The 26,437-nt window shown below is 40.6% G+C and overlaps 1 protein-coding gene across 2 annotated transcripts in view; it reads right to left on the bottom strand.

Moving 5' to 3' along the window:
• Positions 1 to 25,572, bottom strand: part of TDRD3 (tudor domain containing 3) — a 119,770-nt gene extending 94,198 nt beyond the window's left edge. For both annotated transcript variants that reach the window (XM_056109911.1, XM_056109910.1), the window contains exon 1: positions 25,498 to 25,572. In XM_056109911.1, the coding sequence (XP_055965886.1) occupies positions 25,498 to 25,538 (41 nt within the window). In that variant the 5' untranslated portion in view covers positions 25,539 to 25,572. The remainder of the gene's footprint in view (positions 1 to 25,497) is intronic.
• Positions 25,573 to 26,437: the final 865 nt, after the last annotated feature.

The raw sequence follows: 26,437 nt of genomic DNA on the forward strand, positions 1-26,437 counted from the left end.
GGTGAAATGAAAAACTCAGTGGAAGACCTCAGCAACAGAGTAACAGCTACTGAGGATAGAATCAGTGAGCTCCAAGATGAGGTGCAGAGACTCTCCAAACAGCAGAAAATGGAAAAGAACCTCAAAAAAAATCAGCACATGTCAAGAGAAAATCGAGATGAAGCCAAGAGGAATAACATAAGAATCATTGGAGTCCCACCCAGAAGGACAGGAAGAAACCCCTGACAAAGAAGACATCATTGCTAAGACATTCCCAGAACTGAAGACCACTTGCAATCAGATCCAGAAGGCCAGAAGGGTTTCAGCTAAAAGAAATCCAAATAAAAGTACTCCAAGGCACATCCTGATCAGAATGATGAAAACCATAGACAGAGATAAAATTCTGAAAACAGCAAGATCAAAGAAAGAAATTTCTTATAAGGGGGCATCCTTAAGATTCACAGCAGACTTATCCAATGAAACCCTAAGGGCCTGAAGACAGTGGTGGGATACAGTGAACAAACTCAATGAAATAAACACCTTACCTAGAATACTTTACCCAGCTAGACTTTCATTCATATCAGAAGGTACAACACACAGCTTCACAGAAAAACAACAACTCAGGAACTTCATCACCTCAAAAACATGGCTGCAAGAGGACCTAAATGGGCTACTTTAAGACAATACAAGTCCCCCAAATAACAACAAACATTGGCAGAAAGATGATACAAAACCCATAACAATAATCTCTCTCAATGTCAATGGGCTAAATGCACCAATTAAAAGACACAAAGTGGCAGGATGGATCGGAAAACTGAACCCAACATTCTGCGGCCTGCAAGAAACACACCTGAACAAGCAAAGCAAACACAGACTCAAAATGAAAGGATGGAAAACAATCCTACAAGAAAACAGCTTCCTCAAAAAAGCAAGAGTGGCCATACTAATATCAGACTTCAGACTGAAAAAGGTTGCAAGAGACAATGAAGGTCATTTCTTAATGATCAAAGGATCTGTACACCAGGAAGAACTTACTCTCCTAAATGTATATGCACCTAACAAGGAACCAGCAAAATACTTAAAACAACTCCTCACAGACTTGAAGAAAGACATTGACAGCAACACAGTAATAGTTGGAGACTTCAACGTCATGTTATCACCTCTCAGTAGATCAACAAGACTCAAGCTCAGCAAGGATATACTGTACATGAAGGAAGAAATAGAAGACAGGGGTCTAGTAGACATATATAGGACATTTCACACCCAAAAAAGATGAATACACATTCTTCTCAAGTGCACATGAAACATTACCCAAGACAGACCATAGACTGGGCCACAAAACATACCTCCATAAAATTAAGAGAATAGGAATTGTGTCAATGATATTCTCAGATCATGATGCACTGAAAATCAAAGTAAATCACACCCAGAAACAGAAATTCAAGCCAAACACCTGGAAATTAAACAGCTCACTACTGAATAATGAGTGGCTTAAAAAGGAAATCAAAATATTCTTGGAAATGAATGAGGATGAAGACACGTGCTAACAGAATTTATGGGATACAGCAAAAGCAGTGTTAAGAGAACAGCTCTACAAGCATTCCTCGGGAAGGAAGATGAGCCCACACAGCTTAAGATCTTGGAGAATGATCAACAAAAGGAGCCCAAACCAAACAGGAGGAAAGAAATAATAAAACTTAGAGCAGAAATTAATGACATTTCCATGTTTGGTTTCCACCAAGAAAACAATCCGAAAGATCATTGAAACCAAGAGCTGGTTCTCTGAGTAAATAAACAAGAATTGATAAAATATTAGCAAGACTCACAAGGAATAAGAAAGAAAGACCCCCCCCCCTTGAGATGCAGATCAAAACCACAATGAGATACCATCTCACACCTCAGAGACTGGCCCACATTCAAAAGAACAAAAGCAACCGATGCTGGCGTGGATGTGGCGAGAAAGGGACACTCCTTCACTGTTGGTGGGAATGTCCACTGGTTCAGCCCTTCTGGAAAACAGTATGGACGATTCTCAAAAAATTAGAAATTGAGCTCCCATTTGACCCAGCAATACCACTCCTGGGAATATATCCCAGAGAGGCAAAAATGTATAGTCGAAGTGACATCTGCACTTGTTTGTTCATTGCAGCCCTCTTTACAATAGCCAGAAACTGGAAGAAACCTGAATGCCCAAGAACAGATGACTGGTTAAAGAAACTTTGGTACATCTACACAATGGAGTACTATGTAGCTCTTAGAAAAGATGAAGTCATGAAATTTACATACAAGTGGTACAATATGGAAAGTATCATGCTAAGCGAAATGAGTCAGAAAGAGAGGGATAGACATAGAAAGATTGCATTCATCTGGGGGATATAAAGTAACAAAGTATGAGATTAATACCCAAGAATAGCTGAGATCAGCACCAGGAGGATTACTCCATAACTTAGAGGCCAGCCGGGTATCCTAGAGGAAAGGGCTATTCAGATAGAGAAGGGAGCACCAAATAAAGGATGTTTGGAGGATCCTCCCAGGAGGGGAGATGCATGTCGAAAGTAGACTATGGACTGAACATGTTTGCCACTCAATGCCTCTTTTGCAGACCACAACACCCAAAAGGAGAGAGAACACAGGGGATTGCCCTGCCACAGAGACGGGGGGATGGGGGGATGGGGGTGGGAGGGATATTATCCATGGTGGTGGAAAATGGGCACTGGTGGAGGGATGGGTATCTGATCATTGTATAATTGAAACCAAAGCACAAAAAATTGTAAATCTACAACTTTAAAAAAAATAAAATAAAATAAAATAAAGGGGAAAAAAAAAAGAAAAAAAAAAAGAAAGACCCCTAATAAACAGAATCAGAAACGAAAAGGGAGACATCACAACAGAACACACAGAAATTCAAAGGGTAATCAGAGATTACTTTGAAAAGCTTTATGCTATGCAACTAGACAACCTTAAAGACATGGATAAATTCCTGGACCCCTATAATATCCCAAAGCTGACCCAAGAAGACTTGAAATACCTGAACAGACCTATCACTATCAAGGAAATTAAAACAGTAATCAAAAGTCTCCCAAAAAACAAACACCCTGGCCCAAATGGATTCAATAATGTATTCTTCCAAACCTTCAAAGAGGACCTACTTCCCAATCCTGTTCAAGATTTTCCAAGAAAATGAAAACACAGAAACACTTCCAAAAAGTTTCTATGAGGCAAATATCGCTTTCATACCAAAAGCAGACAGAGACACCACAAAAAAAGAGAATTACAGACCAATATCCCTGATGAATACAGATGCAAAGATCCTCAACAAAATACTAGCAAATAGAATCCAACGACTCATCAAAAAGATAATACACCATGACCAAGTAGGACTCATCCCGGGTATGCAAGGATGGTTTAACATTAGCAAATCAATCAACATAATACACCATATCAATAAAGGGAAAAATAGAAACCATATGATCATATCAATAGATGCAGATAAGCATTTGACAAGATCCAGCACCCATTTATGATAAAAAAAAAAAAAACACTAAGCAAAATGGAAGTTGAAGGAACTTTCTTCAATATCGTGAAAGTCGTCTACCACAAGCCCACAGCAAGCATTATTCTCAATGGGGAAAAGCTGAGAGCCTTCCCTCTAAGATCGGGTACAAGGCAAGATTGCCCACTCTTACCACTTCTATTCAATATAGTACTGGAAGTACTTTCCATTGCACTTAGGCAAGAAAAGGGTATCAAAGGCACTCAGATAGGAAAGGAAGAAGTGAAGCTCTCACTATTTGCAGATGACATGATACTATACTTAGAGAGCTCTTAAAGGCTATAGAGAAAAGGTCTGAGAAATAATAGGATTGTATAGCAGAATGGCAGGTTACAAAATCAATACACAAAAGTACACGGCCTTCCTATACACAGATAATGAAAAAGAGATAATAAAAAAAAAACCGATTCACAATAGTGCCCCAGAAAATTATGTACCTCGGAATCAATTTAACCAAAGAGGTAAAGGACCTATACAAAGAAAACTACAAAACACTACTTCAAGAAAAAAAAAAAAAGAGGACACTAGGAAATGGAGGCACATCCCCTGCTCATGGATTGATAGGATTAACATTGTCAAAATGGTAAAACTCCCCAAAGCACTGTACAGATTCAATGCAGTCCCTGTAAGGACACCTAGGACATTTTTCAAAGATATACACAAAACACTCCTGAAAGCCCCTATGAATAGCTAAAGCAATCCTTGGGGAAAAGAAGATGGGTGGCATCACCTTACCCAATCTCAAACTATACTACAAAGCGGTAGTAATTAAAACAGCGTGATACAGGAACAGAAACAGACCTGCAGACCAATGGAAAAGAGCTGAATATTCTGATACAGCCTCTCAAGCATACGATCACTTAATCTTTGACAAAAGAGCAAGAAATTTGAAGTGGAGCAAGGAAAGCCTCTTCAACAAGTGGTACTGAGAAAACTGGAGAGCTACATGCAAAAGAATGAACTCAGACCTCTGTCTAATGCCAAGCATAAAAATCAAATCAAAATGGGTTAAAGATCACAACATCAGACCTAAATCCATAAGGTACATGGAGGAAAATGTAGGTAGAACCCTCCATGACATTGAAGTCAAAGGCATCTTTAAAAATGAAACACAACTGACCAAGGAGATAATAACAAATATAAACAAATGGGACTACATTAAACTAAGAAGCTTCTGCACCTCAGAAGAAACAGTGACTAAAATACAGAAAGAGCCCACGGAATGGGAAAAAATATTTACCCAATACCCAACAGACAGGGCCTTCATATCCAGGATATACAGGGCACTGGTCGAACTTTACAAGAAAGAAAAAAAAAACTCTAACCCCATCAAAAAATGGGGAGAAGAAATGAACAGAAACTTCCACAAAAAAGAAATTCAAATGGCCAAAAGGCACATGAAAAAATGTTCTATATCGCTAATCATCAGGGAGATGCAAATCAAAACAACAATGAGGTATCATCTTACGCCACAGAAACTGGCACACATTCATAAGAACAAGAATAGCCAGTGCTGGCGCGATGCAGGGAGAAAGGGATTCTCATTCATTGTTGGTGGGAATGCCAATTGGCCCAGCCTTTTTGGAAAACAATATGGACAGTCCTCCAAAAACTAGAAATTGAGCTTCCATATAACCCAGCAATACCACTCCTGAGAATATATCCCAGAGATGCAAATAAAATAAAATAAAATAAAATAACAGTATAAATGATATCTGCACTTGTAAATTTATTGCAGCACAGTTTACAATAGCCAGAATCAGGAAAATACCCAAGTGCTTGAGAACAGATGACTGGTTGTGTACATTTACACAATGGAATACTGTGAAGCTGGTAAAAGAGATGAAATCATGAAAATCGCATATAAGTGGATGGACATGGAAAGTATCATGCTAAGTGAAATTAGTCAGAAAGAGAAAAACAGTCATAGAGTGAGTGTACTCATTTATAGAATATAAAGCAGCATAATATAACACTAACAATATAAAGACAGCAGAGATAAGGGCCAGGAGGACCATGCCACAGTTTGGAAGCCAGTCCTACATGCTGAGGGAAAAAGCATTTGGGATGGAGAAAGAACCACTAAGTAAATGATGATTAGAGGGACCTCCCAGGTTGGGAGATGTGTGCTGAAAGTAGACCAAGGACCAAACATAATGACCTCTTCGTATCTGTGTTGCAAATCACAATGCCCAAAATGAGAGAGAGCAAGAAGGATTGTACCTGCCACAGAGGCAGGGAGTAGAGTAGAATGGGGGTGGTGGGTGGGACACTGGGAACAATGGTGGTAGAAAATGTTCACTGGTGGAGGGATGAGTGCTCGAGCATTGTTGGAATGAAATGCAACCATGCAAGTTTGTAACTGTATCTCACGGTGATCCAATAAAACTTGTTTAATAAAAGAAAAAAATCAATAATCTGAAAGACTGAATATAGAAGGCCTAGTCTGATCCCCAACATAACAAACAAAAATGATGATTTTTATCTTCTACAATCTAGCAAACCCAATTCTAGTTGAGTATGCTTGACTACATTTCATACAAAATTATTCTACAAGTCTGTAATAAACAGCACATAAATTAGAAATGATTCAAATTATAAACCTCTGGGGAACTAATGAATGTGATATAGCCATAAATAAAATTAATATATTCATTGAGTTGACTACCACATAACAGTTTAAAATAACCTGTAATAGTTCACTTATGAAATATAAACTGGTGTAACAGCACACATCTTGAAGAGGTGTGAAATTGTACCCCTAAAACATAAACAGTGCTGCAAAACAAACACAAATTGAAAAAAAAAATCTGGAAATTGAGTGGCTACAATATGCCTGATACTGTTCTAAGTGCAGGAGATTTCACTGTGATCAAAATCCTACCCTTAGGAAGCCTTCAAATCTAGATTACCAGGTAAAAGAGACCACAGAAAAGAAAGCAGTGAAATATAAAATATATAAATTCTCAAATTATCAAATAAACAGTTCTACATGTTATTTATGCACACATGCAGGAAAATATACCATTTAGTAACCTTCTAAAACACAGCTGAATTTTCTGGCTTCTGGGCAGTGAAAGAAATAACTGAAAATGAAGTTCAAAGGAAAATCTTATCTGAACTTACCAGCTTACTAAAAAAATTAAAAGGATGTTTATATATCTAGTAACACAATTAACAACAATCAAACTGGGGTATTAATATGTTCTCTACATTTTATTACCAAAAAAAAAAAAGTAAGCAGTCCTAAAATTTTAGTCCAGCAAAGAGTTTTAGTCCTGTAAGAAGAAAGCAGTATAGATGAAATTAGCAAGAAAATATATCAGAGAATGTCCCAAAGCTGAAGAGTTAATAATAATGACATTGAAATAATTCAATGAAAAAGCAAAGTTCTCAATACAGAGAGAAAATATACAGACAGAATACAATTAACCTCTAAACTTTATGATTAATAACTTTAAAATTATAACAGAAAATTATTTCCACCTAAACTTTTTTGCTATCCAAAATATCACTCAGGTGTGAAGACAAATACAGTGCCATATAAAATGCCTGATAAAGTTTACTTAATCCATTCACAGGAAATTAAATTACATAGAATATTGTCTAATGAGAAAGAAAAAAACTAAAATAAGTAAGTGAAACCAGAAATTGGACTTAAGTGATGTAAACTGAATTCCACAAAGGTATGAGTTCTTGATAGAAGATTACCTATACTGTTCCATCCCTACTAAAGGAGGAGAAATCATTCCCACTTTGAGTAAGCAAAAAGTCAGACTTTTAACACATTTTATAGTTGCATCTACAGTCTAGCTTCAGCAGTAAAAATTTCCAGTTATAACCAACGAACTTTGCAAGATTTCCAGCCATAAGTTCTAAGAAAGAATTTCCAGCTATAAACAAATCTGCAATAATTTGGCAACCTTTTAAAATTGCACCTAAGGTCCACTTACCCAAGCAGCATGGGACTTGATACCCACTACCTTAGTTTTTAAGGACCCACAGACGGAGGCTTAAGCAAAGCGTTGCTTTTTCAAAAAAGGAAAGTCATTCCTAATCTCTATCCACCTTGCCCAGGTTCATCTACTCTTCACAGAAAATTATTTCAGGAGATAAATAGTGCAACAAAGCAGTTTTATTTCGGAAATATAAGGTGAAGGAAAAACAGAAAAGGTAACTCGCTCAAGAGAGAGCTAGGCTTCTCCAGAGGGAAGAGAACACTGCTTGCTTTTTGCAAAATTGGTCATTTAGCATTTTGAGGACAAACCCTGCAAACTCAGGGCTTACTCTAGGCTCTGTGCTCAGGGACCACTGCTGAGTGTGCTCAGGTGCCAAATGCAGAACCAGGGATCAAACTGGTGCAAGGAAAGTGGTTTAACCTCTGTTCTATTGCCTGGCCCCAAACCTTTCTTTCTACAAATATCTATTTGATAGTTTCAACATTCTTTAGGAGTAATGTCAAAAGCATTTTATATAAACTTTTCACAGGTGTTATTGATATAATCTGAGGAGATTTATGGAAGTTTCTACTACATAGTCATTAAGAATCAGAAGGATCAGCAAGCTTTGTTCAATAAATAGATAAGCTTATTTTTAAATTCATGGAAAAGCACAAATGATCTAGACAAATTTTACTGAAAAAATGAGAATTTAGCACTTACTGACATCAATGCTATTATAAAGTTTCATTTATCAAGGTAATGTGATATTGGCATGAGGACAGTCAAAGAGAATAAAACAATCATGCTACAGAATACAAAGCCACAGAATATGGTCAACAGATCTTCAAAATAATAAGAGAGTAAGAAAAGAAATTTCAACAAATGTTACTGAAACAACTAAATAATCATATAAAAATAAATAAAACGCAGCCCCCTTATTCTCCAAACACTAACAATGATTTGGTCATAAACTACTGGAATAGAAACCTAAAGCTTTGAAAGTCAACATAAAAGTGTTTCACAAACTCAAAATACGTAATAATTCTTGGACAGAATATAAAATGTTTACTAACTATAAAAGAAAAATCAATTAATCCTTATCAAAATTAAACACTACACATTTCTAACTGGATGATTTCTGGTCAATCTGAGCACCTACTCTTCTTTTTTTTTTTTTTGGGACACATCCAGAGGTGTTCAGGACTTACTCCTGACTTGGCACTCAGACATCATTTCTGGGGAGATTGGGGAACCATACATGATGCTAAGTACCAAACCCAGTGAACTGCACCCAAGGCAAGCACCTTACACACTGTGCCGTCTCCCTACTTTTACATTTCTAAGGTAAGTGAATAAAGGTCTGTGGTGTCAACAGGAGAGAATCCCAGTACAGCCTAGTCAAAGGTCATAGCCACCAACAGCCTCAGCAGCAGACCAAGTACACAGAACGGTAAGATTATGGATACACTTAGTTCTCCAGAAGCCTATCAAAAACCTGAGGAGAGAAAGACGCAGGTGGCTATCCCAAGTTGGATGTTCTGACTACACTCTGAACTATGAAAATTTGGGCAGACATAGGAACAAGTGTAAATTTTGGCAGACACTGGAAGCCATCCACAGGGGTTCCATCAGCACAAAGAGTCAAAGTGAGAGCCTCACATTCATTTCCAGCCCAAGGGCGGGACATCCCCTTGATGTGTGAATTTGTAAGATAATCAGGGCCAGCACCTGAAAATTGAGGTCACCTGATCTATAGGACATCAGCAGACTCTACTTAAGATAGAAAGATCCACATGGCGACAAAGGCAGGTCTATGGTTAGACAAAAATCCCAGAAATACCAACCTACCCGGTACCAGCATAGCAGAAGCCTCTTCCACCTAAGACATCATTGCTAAGCATCTACAGATCATCACAGCACACGTTAGATAAGATAAGAAAGGCCCTCCCGTTGATCGTCGATTTGCTCGAGCGGGCCCAGTAACGTCTCCATTGGAGACTTTGTTGTTACTGTGTCTGGCATATCGAATACTCTCGGTAGCTTGCCGGGCTCTCCAAGAGGGGCGGAGGAATTGAACTCGGGTCGGCCATGTTGGCTGCTTGTAAGGCGAACGCCCTACCGCTGTGCTATCGCTCCAGCCCACAGCACACGTTACCAAAAAAAAAAAAAAAAAAAAAAAAACACCCAACAGTTTAGCCCTCCTGAAAGAGATCTGGCAAAGCTTGGAAAGCTGAGGTCCCCACCAGCTTTATAAGAAATGCAGTCATGTCTACTTCCAGAGCACGTGGACACAGTGGATAACACAGACTGAGTCTAGTAGAAAGATCTACAAATAAGTGCAAGAGAAGGTCTGGTTTTCCTAGGGCTTTCATACGCAAGCTGGTCCTCCCCATCTAAGATGGATATTAAAGACTGATTGACCCCTTCATGCCCTTACACTCTTTAGGTTCTGAAAAACCAACAGATCTTCAGGTTCAAGAACTATATATAGCACCTACTCATGGAAAAACTAAGCAAATGCCAAAAAAGGACATGTACAATAACCAAATGAGAAAGAAAACTCTTCGAAAATCAACATGAAAATAAAGAAAACAGGGGTTTTAACACAATCAATTTAAAATAACTATTATGAAGAAAATTAATGAAATACACTAGAGGTGAACTAGGAAAATGAAACATTAATGAAGAAGCTCTTCACTATATATGATCCTATCTTTAAAAATCAAACAAAGATAAAAGATATGAAAAACACAATAAATCAGTGAAAACATCAATGGAAAGCCAATATTGAAGAGCAAAATAAGTGAAACCAAAGATAAAATTTCAGTAATGACTCAGTGAAAAAAAGAAAGAGAAATAATACTTGGAAAAATGAATACAGTCTTCAAGAACTCCAAGACTCTGTTAATAGAATAATATGACTACCTAAAGGTGGAGAAAGAGAGAAAGAAAGAAACATAAAGTAACAGCTGAGAGTTTCCCTATCCAAGAATTCTAGGAAAATGACAGAATGGACAAAAACTTTAATGCAAAAAGACAGACATATCACTGTTAAAATTATCAAATATCAAAAATAAAGAAAAAATTTTAAAGGCTAGCGAAAAAAGAAAACAAAAAGGAAAAAAAGAACTGCATTCTATCCTTAGATTTGCCGCCATACAATCCCTACAGACTAGTAAAAAGTAGAAAAAGTATCTACAGTTCTAAAACATAGACTACCTAGAAAATTATCAGAGATAGATATGCTGAAGTACTAAAGGCTTTCCCCACATAAAAGCTAATCAAATTAAGCATCACCAGACCTGAACTAAAAAATACTGAAAGGAATCTATGTACAGAAAAAAAAAATTATACCTTAATGATGGGGACAGAGAGTGACACAGAACCACAAACATAAGCAAAAAAACAAAACAGATCAACAAGAAGATGCCAAAGGGAAAGAATAGGACATAATTCGATGACAACCAGTTAAACTAGCAAAATGACAGAAAACAAAAACCACTCTTAGACAAAGGAAGCTGATAAGTCCTAAACACAAAAGTATGGATCAAAGATACTTCAGAGAAAAATGATAACATTCAGAGAAAAACCAACCAAATGAATAGCCAAATAGGAAAAAAAAAAATGACAGAAATTTGAAGCAATGCAAAAAATAACAAAAAAAGAATGACTGCCTCAGGGCATCAACGGCCTTGATCCAGAGACACAGCAAAGAATCCCGGAAGACAGCAGCTCGCCAGAGATACCTCTGACTTTATACCAAGCCAATTCCACCAGGGAACCTAAGATGGAGCGAGTGTGGCCTCTCTGCCCACTCCAGATGAAATCCCGATGGCCAAGAGCTCCCAGAAGCAAAACCCAGGTACGGGTTCAGGGACTAAGCGGAGATGGGTCGCGCCCAAGATCTGCCCCTGGGCACCATCTCAGCACATCAACAGCCTTGATCCAGAGACTCCCAAATGAATCTCAAAATGGATTAGCCCCCTACAGAGATGTCTCTGAACCCCAATCATTTAAAATTTCAGAATTCTAAAAGCACGCGGCCACCTCTCATGATATTCATAATAAGCAATAGGAAATAAATTATCTAGCATCTGCAGACAGGCTTGAACAGTGGTGGGAAAATTCGAAATAATGGTGGTAGGAAGGCGTAATGATGGTGGGGTTGGTGTTGAAATATTGAATGTAATCAATTAATGTAAATAACCTAATGAAAATACAATTAAAAAATAAAGAATACCTGTAGGTCCCATCTACCAATAATCATCCTAAATGTGAGCGAACCATTTGCACTGAACAATCAAAAGACCTCTGTGAATGAAATGGAAAACCAAAAAAAAAAAATGAAATGGCAATGAAAAACCAGCATCTATCAGTACTATGAGTACAAGAATGTCTCCTCAGTTATATTAACAAATGGGCTCAGAATGAAAGGGGTGCAGCAAGAGATTCTAATCCAGTAACACAGAGAAGTGGGCAGGGTGTGCTATTCTCAATATCTAATGAAACTAAGGCTTCCTACTAAAAAACAATGAAACAAGGTTGAGTTTTATATAATGATCAAAGGATCAAAGCGCCAGTATTAATGCAATTACAGTAGCAACAAAATCGACAAAATAATTAATACAGACTTCAAGGGATATACTGACAGAGAGAGGCAGTCTGGACTAGAGTTTCTCAAACTTAATTTTGTGATCTACCACACATCTTTTCAGGAAGAAAAAAAAAAAGTACCCTGAAGCCAGAGAGAGAACTCAATGGGCTGAGCAAATGTTTTGCAAGCGGAGACACATGTTCCATACTAGTATCTCAAATGTGCTCGTTGTGCTTATTGGTCTTTCAACTATTACCAGCAAATTACAGCTCTGGAGAAGAGCCTGGTGTAGTCTCTAAGCACATCCAGGTGTGGCTGGAAAACAAAACAAAAATTAGGGGCCCGCCCCAAGAAATCTAAAATCAAACCAAAAATCAGGGCCCCACCCCAAGAAATCTACCTATCTAAACAAGTACAGAAAGCAAGCACAACCACCACCACCCCAACTGCACCTGAGGCTACCACACCCCAGGATTATCGAAGCAGGAGAGGAGATGCTGAAGACCAACTGGGGAAATCCTAAACTCATAAGGAATTAACAAGGAAGTAATTAGTTAAATGAGCAATTTATGAGCTGAACTTAATATACATTCAAAAATGTCTACCTTAAAAAAAATGACTACACAATCTTCTATAGTACACTTAAAACATTCTCTAGTATACATGGAAGGCTGGAACACAAAAGTCCTTCTGATGATGGCAACGGGACTTTCGTAGTAAGTGTGGTGAGTATATAATGTCATTAAGCTATATCCCTTAAATTCTAGGGTATAATTAATTATGAATTAAATTAAAAGTGGGAGGAAAATAATACAAATGGCCAATAATTTCATAAAAGAGTGATGAACATCTTTTGTCATCAAAAAAAATGCAAATTCAACCCATAATGAGATACTATGTTCAAAATAGCATGAATGACCAAGCACGGTATAAACACGGGGTATAAGCATGGTCCTCCCATTGGTCATCAATTTGCTCGAGTGGGCCCACTAATGTCTCCATTGTGAGACTTGTGACTGTGTTTGGCATACCGAATACGACAGGGGTAGCTTGCCAGCCTCTGCGTGTGGGCTAGATACTCTCAGTAGCTTTCCGGGCTCTCAGAGAGGGGTGGAGGGATCAAACCCGGCTCGGCAGGGCCGGCTACGTGCAAGGCAAACACCCTACCGCTGTGCTATAGCTCCAGCCCATGAATGACCAAAATTCACAGAATCGTAAACACATTGGTAAAGAAGTAAACAGACTTTATCTCTCACACACACTTGGCTGCAGTGTAATAATTACAGTGATTTTGGAAGAAAATGAATTGCCTATGTTTTACAAAATTAAATGTAAACCTCTCTTATAGTTTCTAGCTTCCTTAAATGTGGATTGAAATCCCAAACACGGTAGTATAACTTTTAAAAAAAAATTTTTAGATAAATTTTTGATTTATCATCACTATACATTTTATTTGTATATCTATTTTCTATATAAATATACCCATAGTTTCAAAAAAATTTTCTAATGAGAAAAGTGTCATGAGTGGAAAAGTGTTTGGTTTTGGTTTTTGTTTTTTAAATTTGGGGGCCACAATCAGCAATGCTCAGGGGCTACTCTTGACTCTGTGATCAGGAATCACTCCTGGTTGTTCTCAGAACTGTATGCAGTGCCGAGATTGAACCAGGGTAGGCCATGTGTAAGGCAGGCATCTTCCTGTACATCTCTCCAGTCCCTTTGTGTTGTTTTTTTACACTTTCTTCAGGTCTCCTGAGTAACACAATTATTTCCTTAATTGTGTTATTAAGTACAATTGTGCCATAAATAACACCTCACCAAAAAATTAAAAATTTCTTAGGCAATAAACATTTTGTATATAGTTTTAGACATCTAATACGTGTGTGTTAACAACTTTCAAAACCTATCTCGTGGGCCTGAGAGATAAGACAGGGTTAAGGACTTGCCTTGCACATAGCTGACCCTAGTTTGATTCCTGGAAGCATGTACAGTCCCAGGACTACCTCCGGAGTGATCTCTGTGCACAAATCCAAGAATAATCCTGAGAAACTCTGGGAGTGGCCCCAAAACAAAACCTATCTCATAAGTCACAACCTCACACCTGTGAAAATGACCTACACCAAAAAGACTGGAAACAACCAATAAAAAGGAAACCTTCATGGCACAACTCAAGGGAATATTGTCTGGTTCCGGCTTGGTATGGATTCTTCTCAAAAAAATAAAAACAGGGGCTAAAATGATAGTACAGCAGGTAGATGTTTACTTTGCACATGGCCCACCCAGGTTCGATTCCCACCATCCCAAATGATCCTAAGCCCTCCCAAGAGTAATTACTGGGGAGGGAAGAGGAGGGAGGGAGGGAGGGAGGGAAAGGAGGGAGGGAGAAAAGGAAGGAAGGAAGGAAGGAAGGAAGGAAGGAAGGAAGGAAGGAAGGAAGGAAGGAAGAAAAGGAAGGAAGGGGGAAGGGAAGGGAAGGGAAGGGAAGGGAAGGGAAGGGAAGGGAAGGGAAGGGAAGGGAAGGGAAGGGAAGGGAAGGGAAGGGAAGGGAAGGGAAGGGAAGGGAAGGGAAGGGAAGGGAAGGATAAAGGATAAAGGATAAAGGATAAAGGATAAAGGATAAAGGATAAAGGATAAGGGATAAGGGATAAAGGATAAAGGATAAAGGATAAATACAAAGGTCTAGAGCAATAGTACAGTGGGTAGGACATTTTGCCATGCACACAGCCAACGCGGGTTTAATCCTAGGCATCCCATATGGTCCCTGAGCACCATCAGAAGTAATTTCTCAGTGCAAAGCCAGGAGTAAGCTCTGAGCACTGCCAGTGTGGCACACTCAACCCCGAAAAAAAATTCAAAAATCGAACTCCATATAAAACAACAATCCTACACCGTGACAACTATCCCAAGGACACAAAAGCATTAACTAGAAAAGATATATAAACATCTATGTTCATTGCAGCACTGTTTATAGTAACCAAGACCTAATAACCCAAATATCCAATGAAATGCACAGATAAAGAAGTTGTGGTCTATATTACACAATGTGTTACTCAGCTATAAGAAGCAATGAAATATTGCCTTTTGCTACAACTTCTATGTAGCTAGACATAGAGGCAAAAGAAAAAATACAGAATCACTTCATTCATATGGTATATAAAGTAATAAAGCAAGGGAATGAACAATGTCTATTAACAAACCCTTAAACACTGACTACAGAACCGAAATCACAAAGTGGTGTACAGAGAAGGTAAGGGGTGGAGAAAGAAGAGGGGACTACAAGTGACACAAGAACAATAAAGGAGTGTTTGGCCCTTTGATGTTGGTGGTATTATAGTAATTTTATACTCCAAAAACATAAATGTTAACTCTAATGAAATGTTAGCTCAACTACAACTATTGAAAAAAGAAAAAAAAAACACTCATTAAACACTTAACAGATGTACATTTAACTATAAAAGTCAAGACTACACAAATAGGGGCCAAAGTGATAATACAGAGGCATACCTTGCATGTGGCCAACTCCAATATGATTCCCAGCACCATACAATGGACTCCCCAATATTATCGGGAGTGATCCTTGAGCATAGGGTCAAGAGTAAGCCCTGAGCTCATTCAGGTGTGGCAAACCAACCCCCACTCCAACCACCAATACCCCCTCCCCCCAAAATAAAATATGCAATAGTGGAGGAAACAGAATATATACATGTAAAGAAGTCAGAACACAATATAAAATCTAGTGCAAGAAAGTCTATGTATCAACAGTCATTAAAAATAAAAGAGCAACTTTCAAATCAAAGAAAAATAACAGAAAGGGGTATTAACAAACCTTTATATTAAAAAAGAAACTCAGAGCGTTGGGGAGGGGTGGGGGGAGAGTGGGCGTCCCACATCTGGCAGTGCTCAAAAGTCACCTAGCAATGTTCAGGGGACCATATATGATGCTGGGAATTTGAACCAGGTTTGCAGCCAGAGCTGCATGCAAGGCAAGAGTCTGAACCTTAATCTCTCCAAACACAAACTCAGATCTTGGGGGAAAAAACTCTTGTTCCAAATATATCTACTTAATAAATAAATGTCTTCAAATAACTTCATTTGCATATCATGTAGTCATGGGAAAGAGGAGAGTGAGTATTTCAGTCTGACAGTTAATCACTGCTTCTTTCTCAATATGTTCTTCACACTTCACTATTTAGAACAGTAATAATAATAATAATAATAATAATGAGCCAGGGAAATTGCTCAAGTGGTAGAGTTCATGCCAAGCGTATCCAAGGTCCGAGGTTCAATCCCAGATACTACATGCTGCCCTAAGCACCACCAGTATGCCTGACAGCCTCCAAGCACCACCAGGCCAACTACTGACACCCTCCTCTACCATTGCTCTTATGGTCCTGAAAAATAATATTCCTACTGATAATCAGCAATCTACGCCTAAAAACTGTATCCTAAGAACTTCCTCGTCTCCCCTTTAAAAGCTTTACACTAAAATAGATCTCTTATTCTAGTATATATAGTAAACGACTTTGAAGTCTTCCAAAAGTGATACAATACCAAAAATGTATGTTATAATCACACAACTGCATTTACCGTCAATGGAAAGTTAAGAGTCTGGAATACCATTATTATTTAAGAACAACGCACTCACTAGGCCTTCACCATAGGACAATGAGAAATTCTAATGAGGAATATTTATATTCCTTTTTTTTTTGTATTATCTTCCAATCTCAGTGTGCTATTTTACAAGCATGAATTTGGACAAGACATATTTCAAATGCCAACAGCTACATGTGTCTAAAATCTACTATATGGGACAGTCTAATCTTAGATATTCTCATCCATACATTGAATCAATCACTGACTATTCGCTAGCAAGTCCAAGATTATATCTAATTCATCTTTTTATGGCAAAGATTAGTATTTCCTCTTAAGCAGCATCTTATTTTAAAAAATCAAAGGCATTCAAAATCATTAATCCTTCACGTAAATAGGGTTCTCTTCTAATAGTTCGAACTGAAACATAATCAATTTATGAGTATTAACCAGATACCTTGAAATCAATTTGACACCTCCTCTCAGTTCCATATTCATGCCATAAAAAAAATTTCTGCCTATCTCATAATTTACTCTCAAATCTACTGACTGCCATCACAACCATCACTATTACATATCACCCTCTCTCCAGTTCTGCCCAACTACTCCCACTGAACTCTAATTCATTTTCTTCAATGCAAGGATACAACAAAACCTATGATGTCATCCTTTCTTCAACCCTCTTATACCTTAATAAAATTCTCCAACTTATTAATCTCACTTCCAAAATAAGGACAAAATTTACCATTACCAACAAGGCCCAAACTACCTGTTCTGGTCTCTCGGAACATCCAGCCCCATCTCATTATACTGTGCGTCATCAGTCTCGTACAACTTCAATCCTGATGGTTCACACCTACCTATTCACCACACTCCCTACAGCACAAAATCTTTGCATTTGCTGCTTTATCCTCAGTCAACTTGATTTCCAATCATCCTCTAATGTATTCTCTGCCCACCATGAGGATACCATATTTCCCTTTAATAAGTTCTTATAAAACCATGTCCCTCATCCTCAAGTATATTTTATACATGCTTTGTGTTTAAGTGTGTAATTAAAAGCTTTATTCCCACATGACTAAAATTAATTGTAAAGAAAGTGCTTACCACAAAAAAAAAATGTTCAGGACTGTTTATTACATGAAGACATCAATGAATCTGTGCTGCCCGACCCCTCAGTGGCATAAACAACCTACCCTGCTTAAATATCATTAATTCTAGAAAACCTTCCATCTTTCCCCCGAGGCGAGTTAACTGCTCTCCACAGAACCATTCAAGTAACACACCACTGCACAACATGCTTGACTTCTGCCTGTCTGGTATATCATTAAATCCAAATAAACCCTGTGCTTCGGGACTAGAGAGATCATAGCTTCGTGGGCTGAATGCATATTTTGAATGGGGAAGGTCCAGATGTCATCCCTGACACTGTATGGTCCCCTGAGCAGCGCCAGGAATGACTTTGAGCAGCAACATCAAACACCACGTCAGGAAAACCCAAGCACCACCAAATGAGCATCTCCCCTGCTCCCACAAAAAAGTAATGAAACACTGTGCTTTGTGTATTGCAGACATCAATATTTACTGTGTATTTCAGTACATACAGCACTACATAGTATTACTATTTCTTTGCTTTTGGAGGGAGACACACTGGCGATGCTTGGGGTTGACTCCTGACTCTGCATTCAGGAATCACTCAGGGCAGTGCTTCAGGGAAAACATGCGATGCCAAGAATCAAACTCTGGTCAGCTACATGCAAAGCAAATGACTTATGCCCTACCTGCTGTACTATTGCTCTGGACCTCTTTGCATCTTTGTTCACTTTTTCTGTTGTGTAAAGATATCAACTCCACAGGAGATGCCTGTCTCTGAAGTTGATAGAGCTATAAATGTGTGTGAAAAAAGTGCTCACATGTACACACAGACTTAAAACTTTCAAGTAGATGCCTAAAACCTGTGGAAGTTACGGTTCAAAGGTAGTCAATGTATCTCTTTTCTCCTGTCCAATATGAGCAAAATGCTTCTTGTCTACTGCCAGTATCTTTGATTTGTAACTCTTGTTAATACATTCCATTATCCCCACACATTTCCAGTCTCCTCTTCAATGATATTTTGGAGGTTTTTTTGACAGTTTACAATACTTTTCAGTTTTTTTACATAAAAATTTTTCATTGCTAGAAGCGTAGCCTAATTCTGAAAATAATCTGGAAGTGTCTTATAGTTGCTTCTAGATTGTAACTTTCAAAAATTCAAAATGTCTACATAGATGGAACCTAACTTTAAAAGGATGTGTCAAAAGCCAATATTCTGTTTTCAAAGAGAAAAAATAAGTCCAAAACAGTTTATACAGTTATATTTTTATGGTTCTTGAAATGTTACTATGCAATTTTTACTAGGTTTAACAAATGCTGTGTAAAAGGAAATTATTTTCAATTTGCTGAGGTAGCAAGTTTTTTTATACCTTCTTTATGCTTGAGGCAGTCAACTCGATAGGCAGTTGAAGCTAGATTTATAGGTTATTCACCAAAAATTCACTGCAAACAGCACCCTGAAATCTGAAAACTTGCAATCTAACAGAATATTCAATTTTAGCAGTTTACAATGTCAATAGAAGCAGTCAGCAATATGTATCATAGTTGAGACAGAAGGTCATTACCTATGAACATTATAATATCCCAAACAATATAAACCAAAGAGATAGTTACAAATGCTCAGTAAAGAAATGGGGAATATTTCAAAACAAAAGAATGTTTCCAACACTCTACAGAAAACCAAATAGAAAAGAATAGGCTTCGGGGCTGGAGAGCTGGTACGGCAGGAAGGGCGTTTGCCCTGCATGATGCAGCCGACTCGGGTTGGATCCCCAGCATCCCATATGGTCCCCTGAGTACCACCAGGAGAGATTTCTGAGTGCAGAGCCAGGAGTAACCCCTGTGCATTGCCGGGTGACCCAAAAAGCAAAAAAAATAAAATAAAATAAAATAAAAAGGAATAGGGTTCTTCTACAGTTTTCAGCATGATCTATTAAACTTTTATTTTGTTTTTAATTGTGAGGTGGAAGGTACTTTGTTTTATGTTGCTTTCGTATCAGCAATGGAATCAATGCCTTCACACATTCAAAATATTATCCTTAATCTAAAAACTGTTCTAATGGATCTGACTTATTCTGAAGGTATGCACTGAAAGGACTGTTTTTATATCTAAGAGGCAGTGATACAAAGTATTTTATAATCCTACATGATTAAAATCCTATGGTTAATATACTACACATTGCAAAGAATTACCAGAATTCTTTCCAAATATATCTATACCTAAGAATTATGTTGGAATGTCATGAGGAAGCCAAACTTCTGAGACTTTTGTATGAACTCTTATTATATTAACATCAAAAGCAGTTAAATGATAGTCATCTGATAGTCATCTGTAAGAAAAGATGAAATTTTGCAATTTACTGAAACGAGTGGAACTGCAGGGTTCATGTTAAGCAAAACTAAATCAGGAGGAGAAGAAAAAGTACTTGATAAATTTAGTAATCTGTACCTGGGGACACTGGTGCTGGCAACTGTACACTAGCGGAGGGATGGGTGCTGGAATACTGTAGGACGGAAATCCAATCATGAGCAGCTTTGTACGGGTCTATCTCACAGTGATTTGATAAAAAAGTTTTTTAAAAATTTAGTAATCTGTGGTGTCTGGGGAACAAACCAAGGAAATTGACAGTACCAAATAATGACAAATCCTTGCTTCTGATCATAAAGCTGAGATTATCAAACAGTGATGAAAGAGACAGACTATAAGTAACATAAAATGGGGTGGAGGATCTTGGGTACATTAGTGGTGGCGAAGGTGCAGTAATTTTGTAAAGCCAAATCTTAAATATTTGTAACCTTGTTACCTAAACTACCTAAAGAAAACATTTAATACGAGATATAAAAAATAAAAGGCATTTTTATCAGTTGCTGTTAAAATTCTCATTTGAAAGTGACATCTTTCAACAGCAATACAAAAAAAGATTTTGACAATGAAGCTGCAAAAGCTGTCATTTACAGATTGACATCATTCATCAGCAATCTCCTGAGGAATGGGTGTGCAAGCTGGAACCACATGAGCAAGAAAGAACAGACACAGACTGTAAAGTAAATTCCAACTTTCTTAATCTTCATCATCAATATACTTAGGGAGGAATCCTCTACCTAATGAGATGTAAAAGAAGATCTCCCTCGTTTGAATAGAAAATTCCTAAATTTCAAATGCTAGGAATTAGAAATTCTAGAAAAATTTCATGAAATATCCCCCATTTCTTTACTGAGCATTTGTAACTATCCCTTTGGTTTGTACTGTTTGGGATATTATAAACAAACAAACAAAAAAAAACCCTAACAGCACAACCTGCTTAAATCTTAAATGTTTGGGGCTGGAACAACAGTGCAGTGAGGAGGGCATCTGCCTTGCACGCGGCCAACCCGGGTCCGATCCTTGGCATCCCATATGGTCCCCTAGCACCACCAGGAGTAATTCCTGAGTGCAGAGCCAGGAGGAACCTCTGAGCATCACCAAGACTAGACAGACCTTACTAAAACTTTATTCTAAACAGCTGCGATCTATCCTTGATTTTATTACTTATCTGTATAAGTTAATTAACTGCTGATACTCTCTATGCCTCACTTTCCTTGTCTGCAGGGAAAGGGAGTTGAGTTACACAAATACCAATTCTCTGAACAATATCTTTAAAGGGCACAAACACAGGGGTCAGAGGTGAGTATAAAGGCACTGGGGTTTGATCATAGCATCACATAGCCTCCTGGGTATCTCCAAGTATAGGCCTAGAGGTCCCAGGGCATTGCTGGGGTACCTCTGCTAGTCTTGAACATCACAGAAATTAAGAACCACCACAGTCTTGGGCCACAGCACTCAACAGTTTGATTACAAATACATGCTGGATTGAGACTATAAAAAACCAGCTCCCGGAAGAGACCAGTGCAGTCTCCTGCCCCCGCGCCTGGCTGCCCTCGTCAGAGCCCCTTGGAGGGGAGCGGGTTGAGCTTTCCTCCCCGCCCCGACCAGGGCTCCGGCAGCCAAAGACCTCCAGGACCAGCCACCACCATGCTGAGACCACTCTCCGCACACATGAAGGTACTGGCAGAGGGACAAAGTCACACGGGTTCCGGGGCCGAGATCTCCAAGCCTACTCGGATTGGGGCCGGGCATCCTCCACCCAGATCCTCCAAACTCCAGTAGGCGGGGGTCACACCCACCAACTGGCCCCCTGGCGCCGTGTAATCCCATCAACGGCCAAGACCCAGAGACTATAAAAACCAGCTCTCGAAACCGCGCGGCCGAGCGACATCTTATTATCTCATTCCTGCTTTGGACAAACTGGCAGGCTACTGAATGTAGCCTGCCCACAGGGCAGAGTCTGGCAAACTCCCCGTGGTGTACCCGATATGCCAAATACCAGTAACAATGATGGGTCTCATCCTCCTAAAGAGCCTTGAATATAATCTCAGGGCTAGGATGAAAGAGACGTTACTGGGGCCTGCTCGAGGCAATCGACGATTAACAGGATGATTTGTGATTTTGTGATTTGTGATTGCTGGATTGTTGGTTGGACACTTAAGTTCTTCATTTGCATCTTACTTTTCTGCGAACCTGTAGTTCTATGGAATGCATTATGGTAATTCCTCCATTATCCATGGAATTTTTTATTTATCAGTAATTATGGTTGGAAAATATGTACAGTAAGGTATGTTGATAGAGCTTGGTGAATATCTGTGATTTAAATTGTTGACCCAACTTGGGATTGGGTCAACAAAACTTTTGGGTCTGCATTTCCCCCGGTGGAGTGGGAACCAACTATCCATATTCATTTATACTGGGATTCCTGGAAGCTTGTCTATCTGCAATCTACTGTACATCTGATGGATGTAAAGAGTTAATTCATGGTAATTTTACCTTACTGGTTTTGAAAAATAAGCTAGTTTTTGAAATGAAAAACTGTTGACCTATAATAATACATATAAAAGTGAAAAAATGAATGAGAGAATTTTGTTGGCATGTAAACTTATGTTTTTTGGGATATCCCAAATAAGGTTTTTAAACTGTTTTAGGACTGAGGTAATAAAATTACTACTAATTGTGATGGATTACCTAACTGCTGATTAAGTTGTTGTTGAAAATCTGGTTAAATTTTTTTCCACACAATATTTTAAAAAGTAAGGCATTAAATTTTGTGCCATTGTCTTACCCAATGGCTTTGAAATAAAGATGCCATAAGGCAGCTATACAAGTATCAAACACATTTTATTGTGACAGGACTTTATTATGATTTTTATTATTGTTATTATTTCTTATAAACTTTAAGCTTCTAACATTTAAGGTTTTTTTTTGGGGGGGGGGGGGGTAACACGCAGCCAGCACAGTGGGTAAGGTGCTTGCATTATACACTGCAGACCCCTGTCAGATTCCAAGTATCTCATGATACTCCCAAGCATGGCCAGGCATGGCCCCTGAGAAAGAGGCAGTAGTAAGACCAAGCAACTACCACCTCACCACAGACACATATGAGCGTGCGTGCACACACACACACACACACACACACACACAGACTACTCTTTGTAAAAAAAAAATATATATATATGTATATACAGCTGTGAATGCTCACAAAAACTTTCTTCTTGGAAGAGAGAAAACTTTTGATTTGAGACTATTATCTCATAGGTAATCCCATCCAATTTAGAATTCCTGTTCTCCTAGTAAATTATGACTTTTAACAACAGGGCCCTGGAGCCTGGCATTCTTTGAACATGGTGTGTGAATTTCAAATGCATGTTTCAAGGGCTGCCTTTTACTCACAAATAAAGCATTTCCTACCTGAAATTTTCTGAATGTAAATATAGTCTTTGATCAGTCTGGGTTACTGAAAATTTCCAAGAGCTTGCTTTGTTTCTTCTAAACTTAACTTCAAATGTAAATTTCTCCCTTACTGAAATTCAAATGTACATAAATTTAAAAAAATTATTTAATCTGGCAAGAAGCTACAGAAAACATTATTTGGCTTGTTCCTAAGGGCAACCTTGAAACGCTAAAATAAGGTTTTTTCTTTTATCCACAACACAGAAATTATTTATTTTTAGTTAGCAGAAATAAGGCTCAATTTAAGGAAGCGGATCACATCTAAACTGAAGACTGATGTAGAAATATTCAGGACAACCGTTGTGGTTTCTTTAAAAAAAAAAATTAAAGAACAAAAACAGGGGCCAGACAGGTCGCTGAGGGCTTGGGCTCAATGCCACGCCCCTCCCCCCCCCCCTTTGCAACAACGTGCTCCCCCACAACAAAACAGAGCAAACTCTATCAGGTTTTGAGTGTTGACCTCTACATTTATGCTGATGCAACTGTACATAAAATTGTCGGCAAGAACCGTACAAACATTAATGCATGACAGCTAAAGCACTAGATTTGGAACCAGACACCTGTGCCCAACAGTCAACTCTCCCACCTTCTAACCAACTCATTTTGGGAACATTCCTTGACAGCTGGATGGGTCTCCTCATCTATAAAATGGGGCGCCACCGATGTCACATCACGCCAAAAGAAAAAAAAAAGGGCATTCCCCAAACCCAAGCCACATCTTTCTCAAAATCCATATTCTCAAAACCGAACCAGATCTTAAGCACCGGCCCCTCCCCTAACCTGCGCCCACCTTTCGGCTCTCTCCCCACTGGATAACCTCTGCCGGCAGCACCACGTGGACCTAGTGTCAGTCTCCAAACCAATCAACAAACATCTGTCTCCAGTGCCGCCTCCCACCTGGTGGCAGGGTCCACAAAGCCCATTCCTCTTTCCTCGGCTTTCAGCAAAGCCCTCTCCTAGGACGGGAAACACACTCGCCTACACTTTGGGACCAAAGTTGACCCCCTTTTGTCTCTCTCTCTCTCTCCCTTCTCTCTTCTCTCCTCTTTCCCTCTCTGCAAACTTTCAGGGAGCAGAGGCCAACCTTGGCATCCTCCTTCCCACCTCCCATCCCCAAATCGCGACTGTGCAGGCCGGGAAAGGCGTCACTGAATTAAACTGGATGTTTACAACGGTGAAGGCCGCGATTCCCGAAGCTGCTTGATTTTTTTTTTCTTTTTTGCATCCTCTCCCACTGCTTCCCCATCCTAAGATCCTGCCAGGAAAACACGTCTTTTATTTAAAAAAAAAAAAAAAGTATCGGCCCCGCCGCCTCCTTTTGCAGAAAAGTTGGACGGAGCACCCACGCGAGTTGACAGTGCGGTCACTCTGCGCTTCGGAAGTTGAGTGGGCGCCCGGGGGAGCGGCGGCACCCAAGGTCCGCGCAGGACGTGGAGAAGACGAAGACGAAGCCGGAGCCAGAACCGGAGCCGGAGCCGGAGCCGGCGGCCCAGGCGGCTCAGGCGGCGGCAGCAGCAGCTCAGGCCGGGCTCCGGGGCTGCCCACAACTTCCTCGGGGCCGCCGCGCTCGTCCACCCGGCAGCGATTCCCGCTCCTGCGGCGGCCGGCGCCGCCACTCCTCCCCGGCCGCCCGGCTCGGGCCCAGCCAGCCCGCCCGGCCCGCCCGCCCCGGCTCCCCGGGCCGCCGCCCGCCCGGGGCCCTGGCGGAGCCGCCGCCGCCGCCGCCGCCACCCCGAGGGGAGCCGGGGGACTCCGCGGGCTCCGCGTGGCGCCGGGGGCGGAGCCCGCCCCGAGGGCCCAGAGAGCGGCCGGGGGGGAGGGGGGCCGGGCGGCCTCCGCCTACCCCGACACGCACCCCACCGCCCCCAACCCTCCCGGGGGCCCCGGCCTGCGCCCGCAGCCGGGCGCCGGGCTAGGACTCGCCACTTACCAACCCGCTTGGGACAACGCCGCGCTGGGGACCTCGGCCATGGTAGCTGCTTAGGCGGGAGGGGGGTGCGGGGGGCCGGGGGTGGGGGTGGGGGGGAAGGCCTCCTACTTGAGACTAAGAAGGGAAAAAAAGGAAAAGAAAAAAAAAAAAAGAAAGAAAGAAAGAAAAGAAAAGAAAAAAAAAACTCCTCTGGTCGGCTCTGCAACTGGGCATGCTCAGTGCGGCCCCGGCGCTCCCGCGTGCCGGTTCCGCTCGCCGCGTTTTCCGAGCGGCCGCGGGGGCCGGGCGTGGGGCTGGGAGGCTGGCGGCGCGCCGGGGCGGTGACCGCCCAGGAGGCGGCGGCGCGGCGGCGGCGGCGGCGGGGGCGGGGAGGGGTGGCGGGTTGGGGGGGCGGTGGCCGCGGGGTCGGAGGTCAGGGTGTCAGCGCGGCGCGAGGAGAAGTGCTGCCTGGCCGGGCTCAGGCCGGGAGTGTCCCTGTTTGGGTCACTTTTCGCCGTGGCACCCGGCGGGAACGAACGGGGGGGGGGGGGGGGGGGGAGCGGAGAGGAGGGTCTTTGTGGAGCAGAAAGCAACGAGCGCGTTTCCAGCGCCCACCGGCGGTCGCCCCAGACCAGAGCAAGCCACGCGGGAGCCCCGCGGCGCGGGAGCTGACTGCCGGGGAGCGTGGCCAAGAGGGCGTGAATTTGGCCTTTGGGACGGCGGGACTCCCAAGAGCAGGGGCTTGCCAGCCGAGTCTGCACGGGATTTTTTTTTTAAAGTTTACATTCTTGCAAAGACTCGTTTCGGTTTGCCCTGCTTTTCTTTTTTAATGCCCTGCAAATTGAACTGTCCCGTGTGGGGCATCTTCATCCACGAACATCTGCATTGTTAAAAGGACGTCAGGGAAATGGGATAGTTGTAGCACTGTTTTGTTTCCCTCCCACCACCCCGTCGCTCTCCC

This window comes from Sorex fumeus, unplaced genomic scaffold, assembly GCF_029834395.1.
Source record: "Sorex fumeus unplaced genomic scaffold, SorFum_2.1 ptg000008l, whole genome shotgun sequence".
In the NCBI taxonomy this organism is placed as follows: domain Eukaryota; kingdom Metazoa; phylum Chordata; class Mammalia; order Eulipotyphla; family Soricidae; genus Sorex; species Sorex fumeus.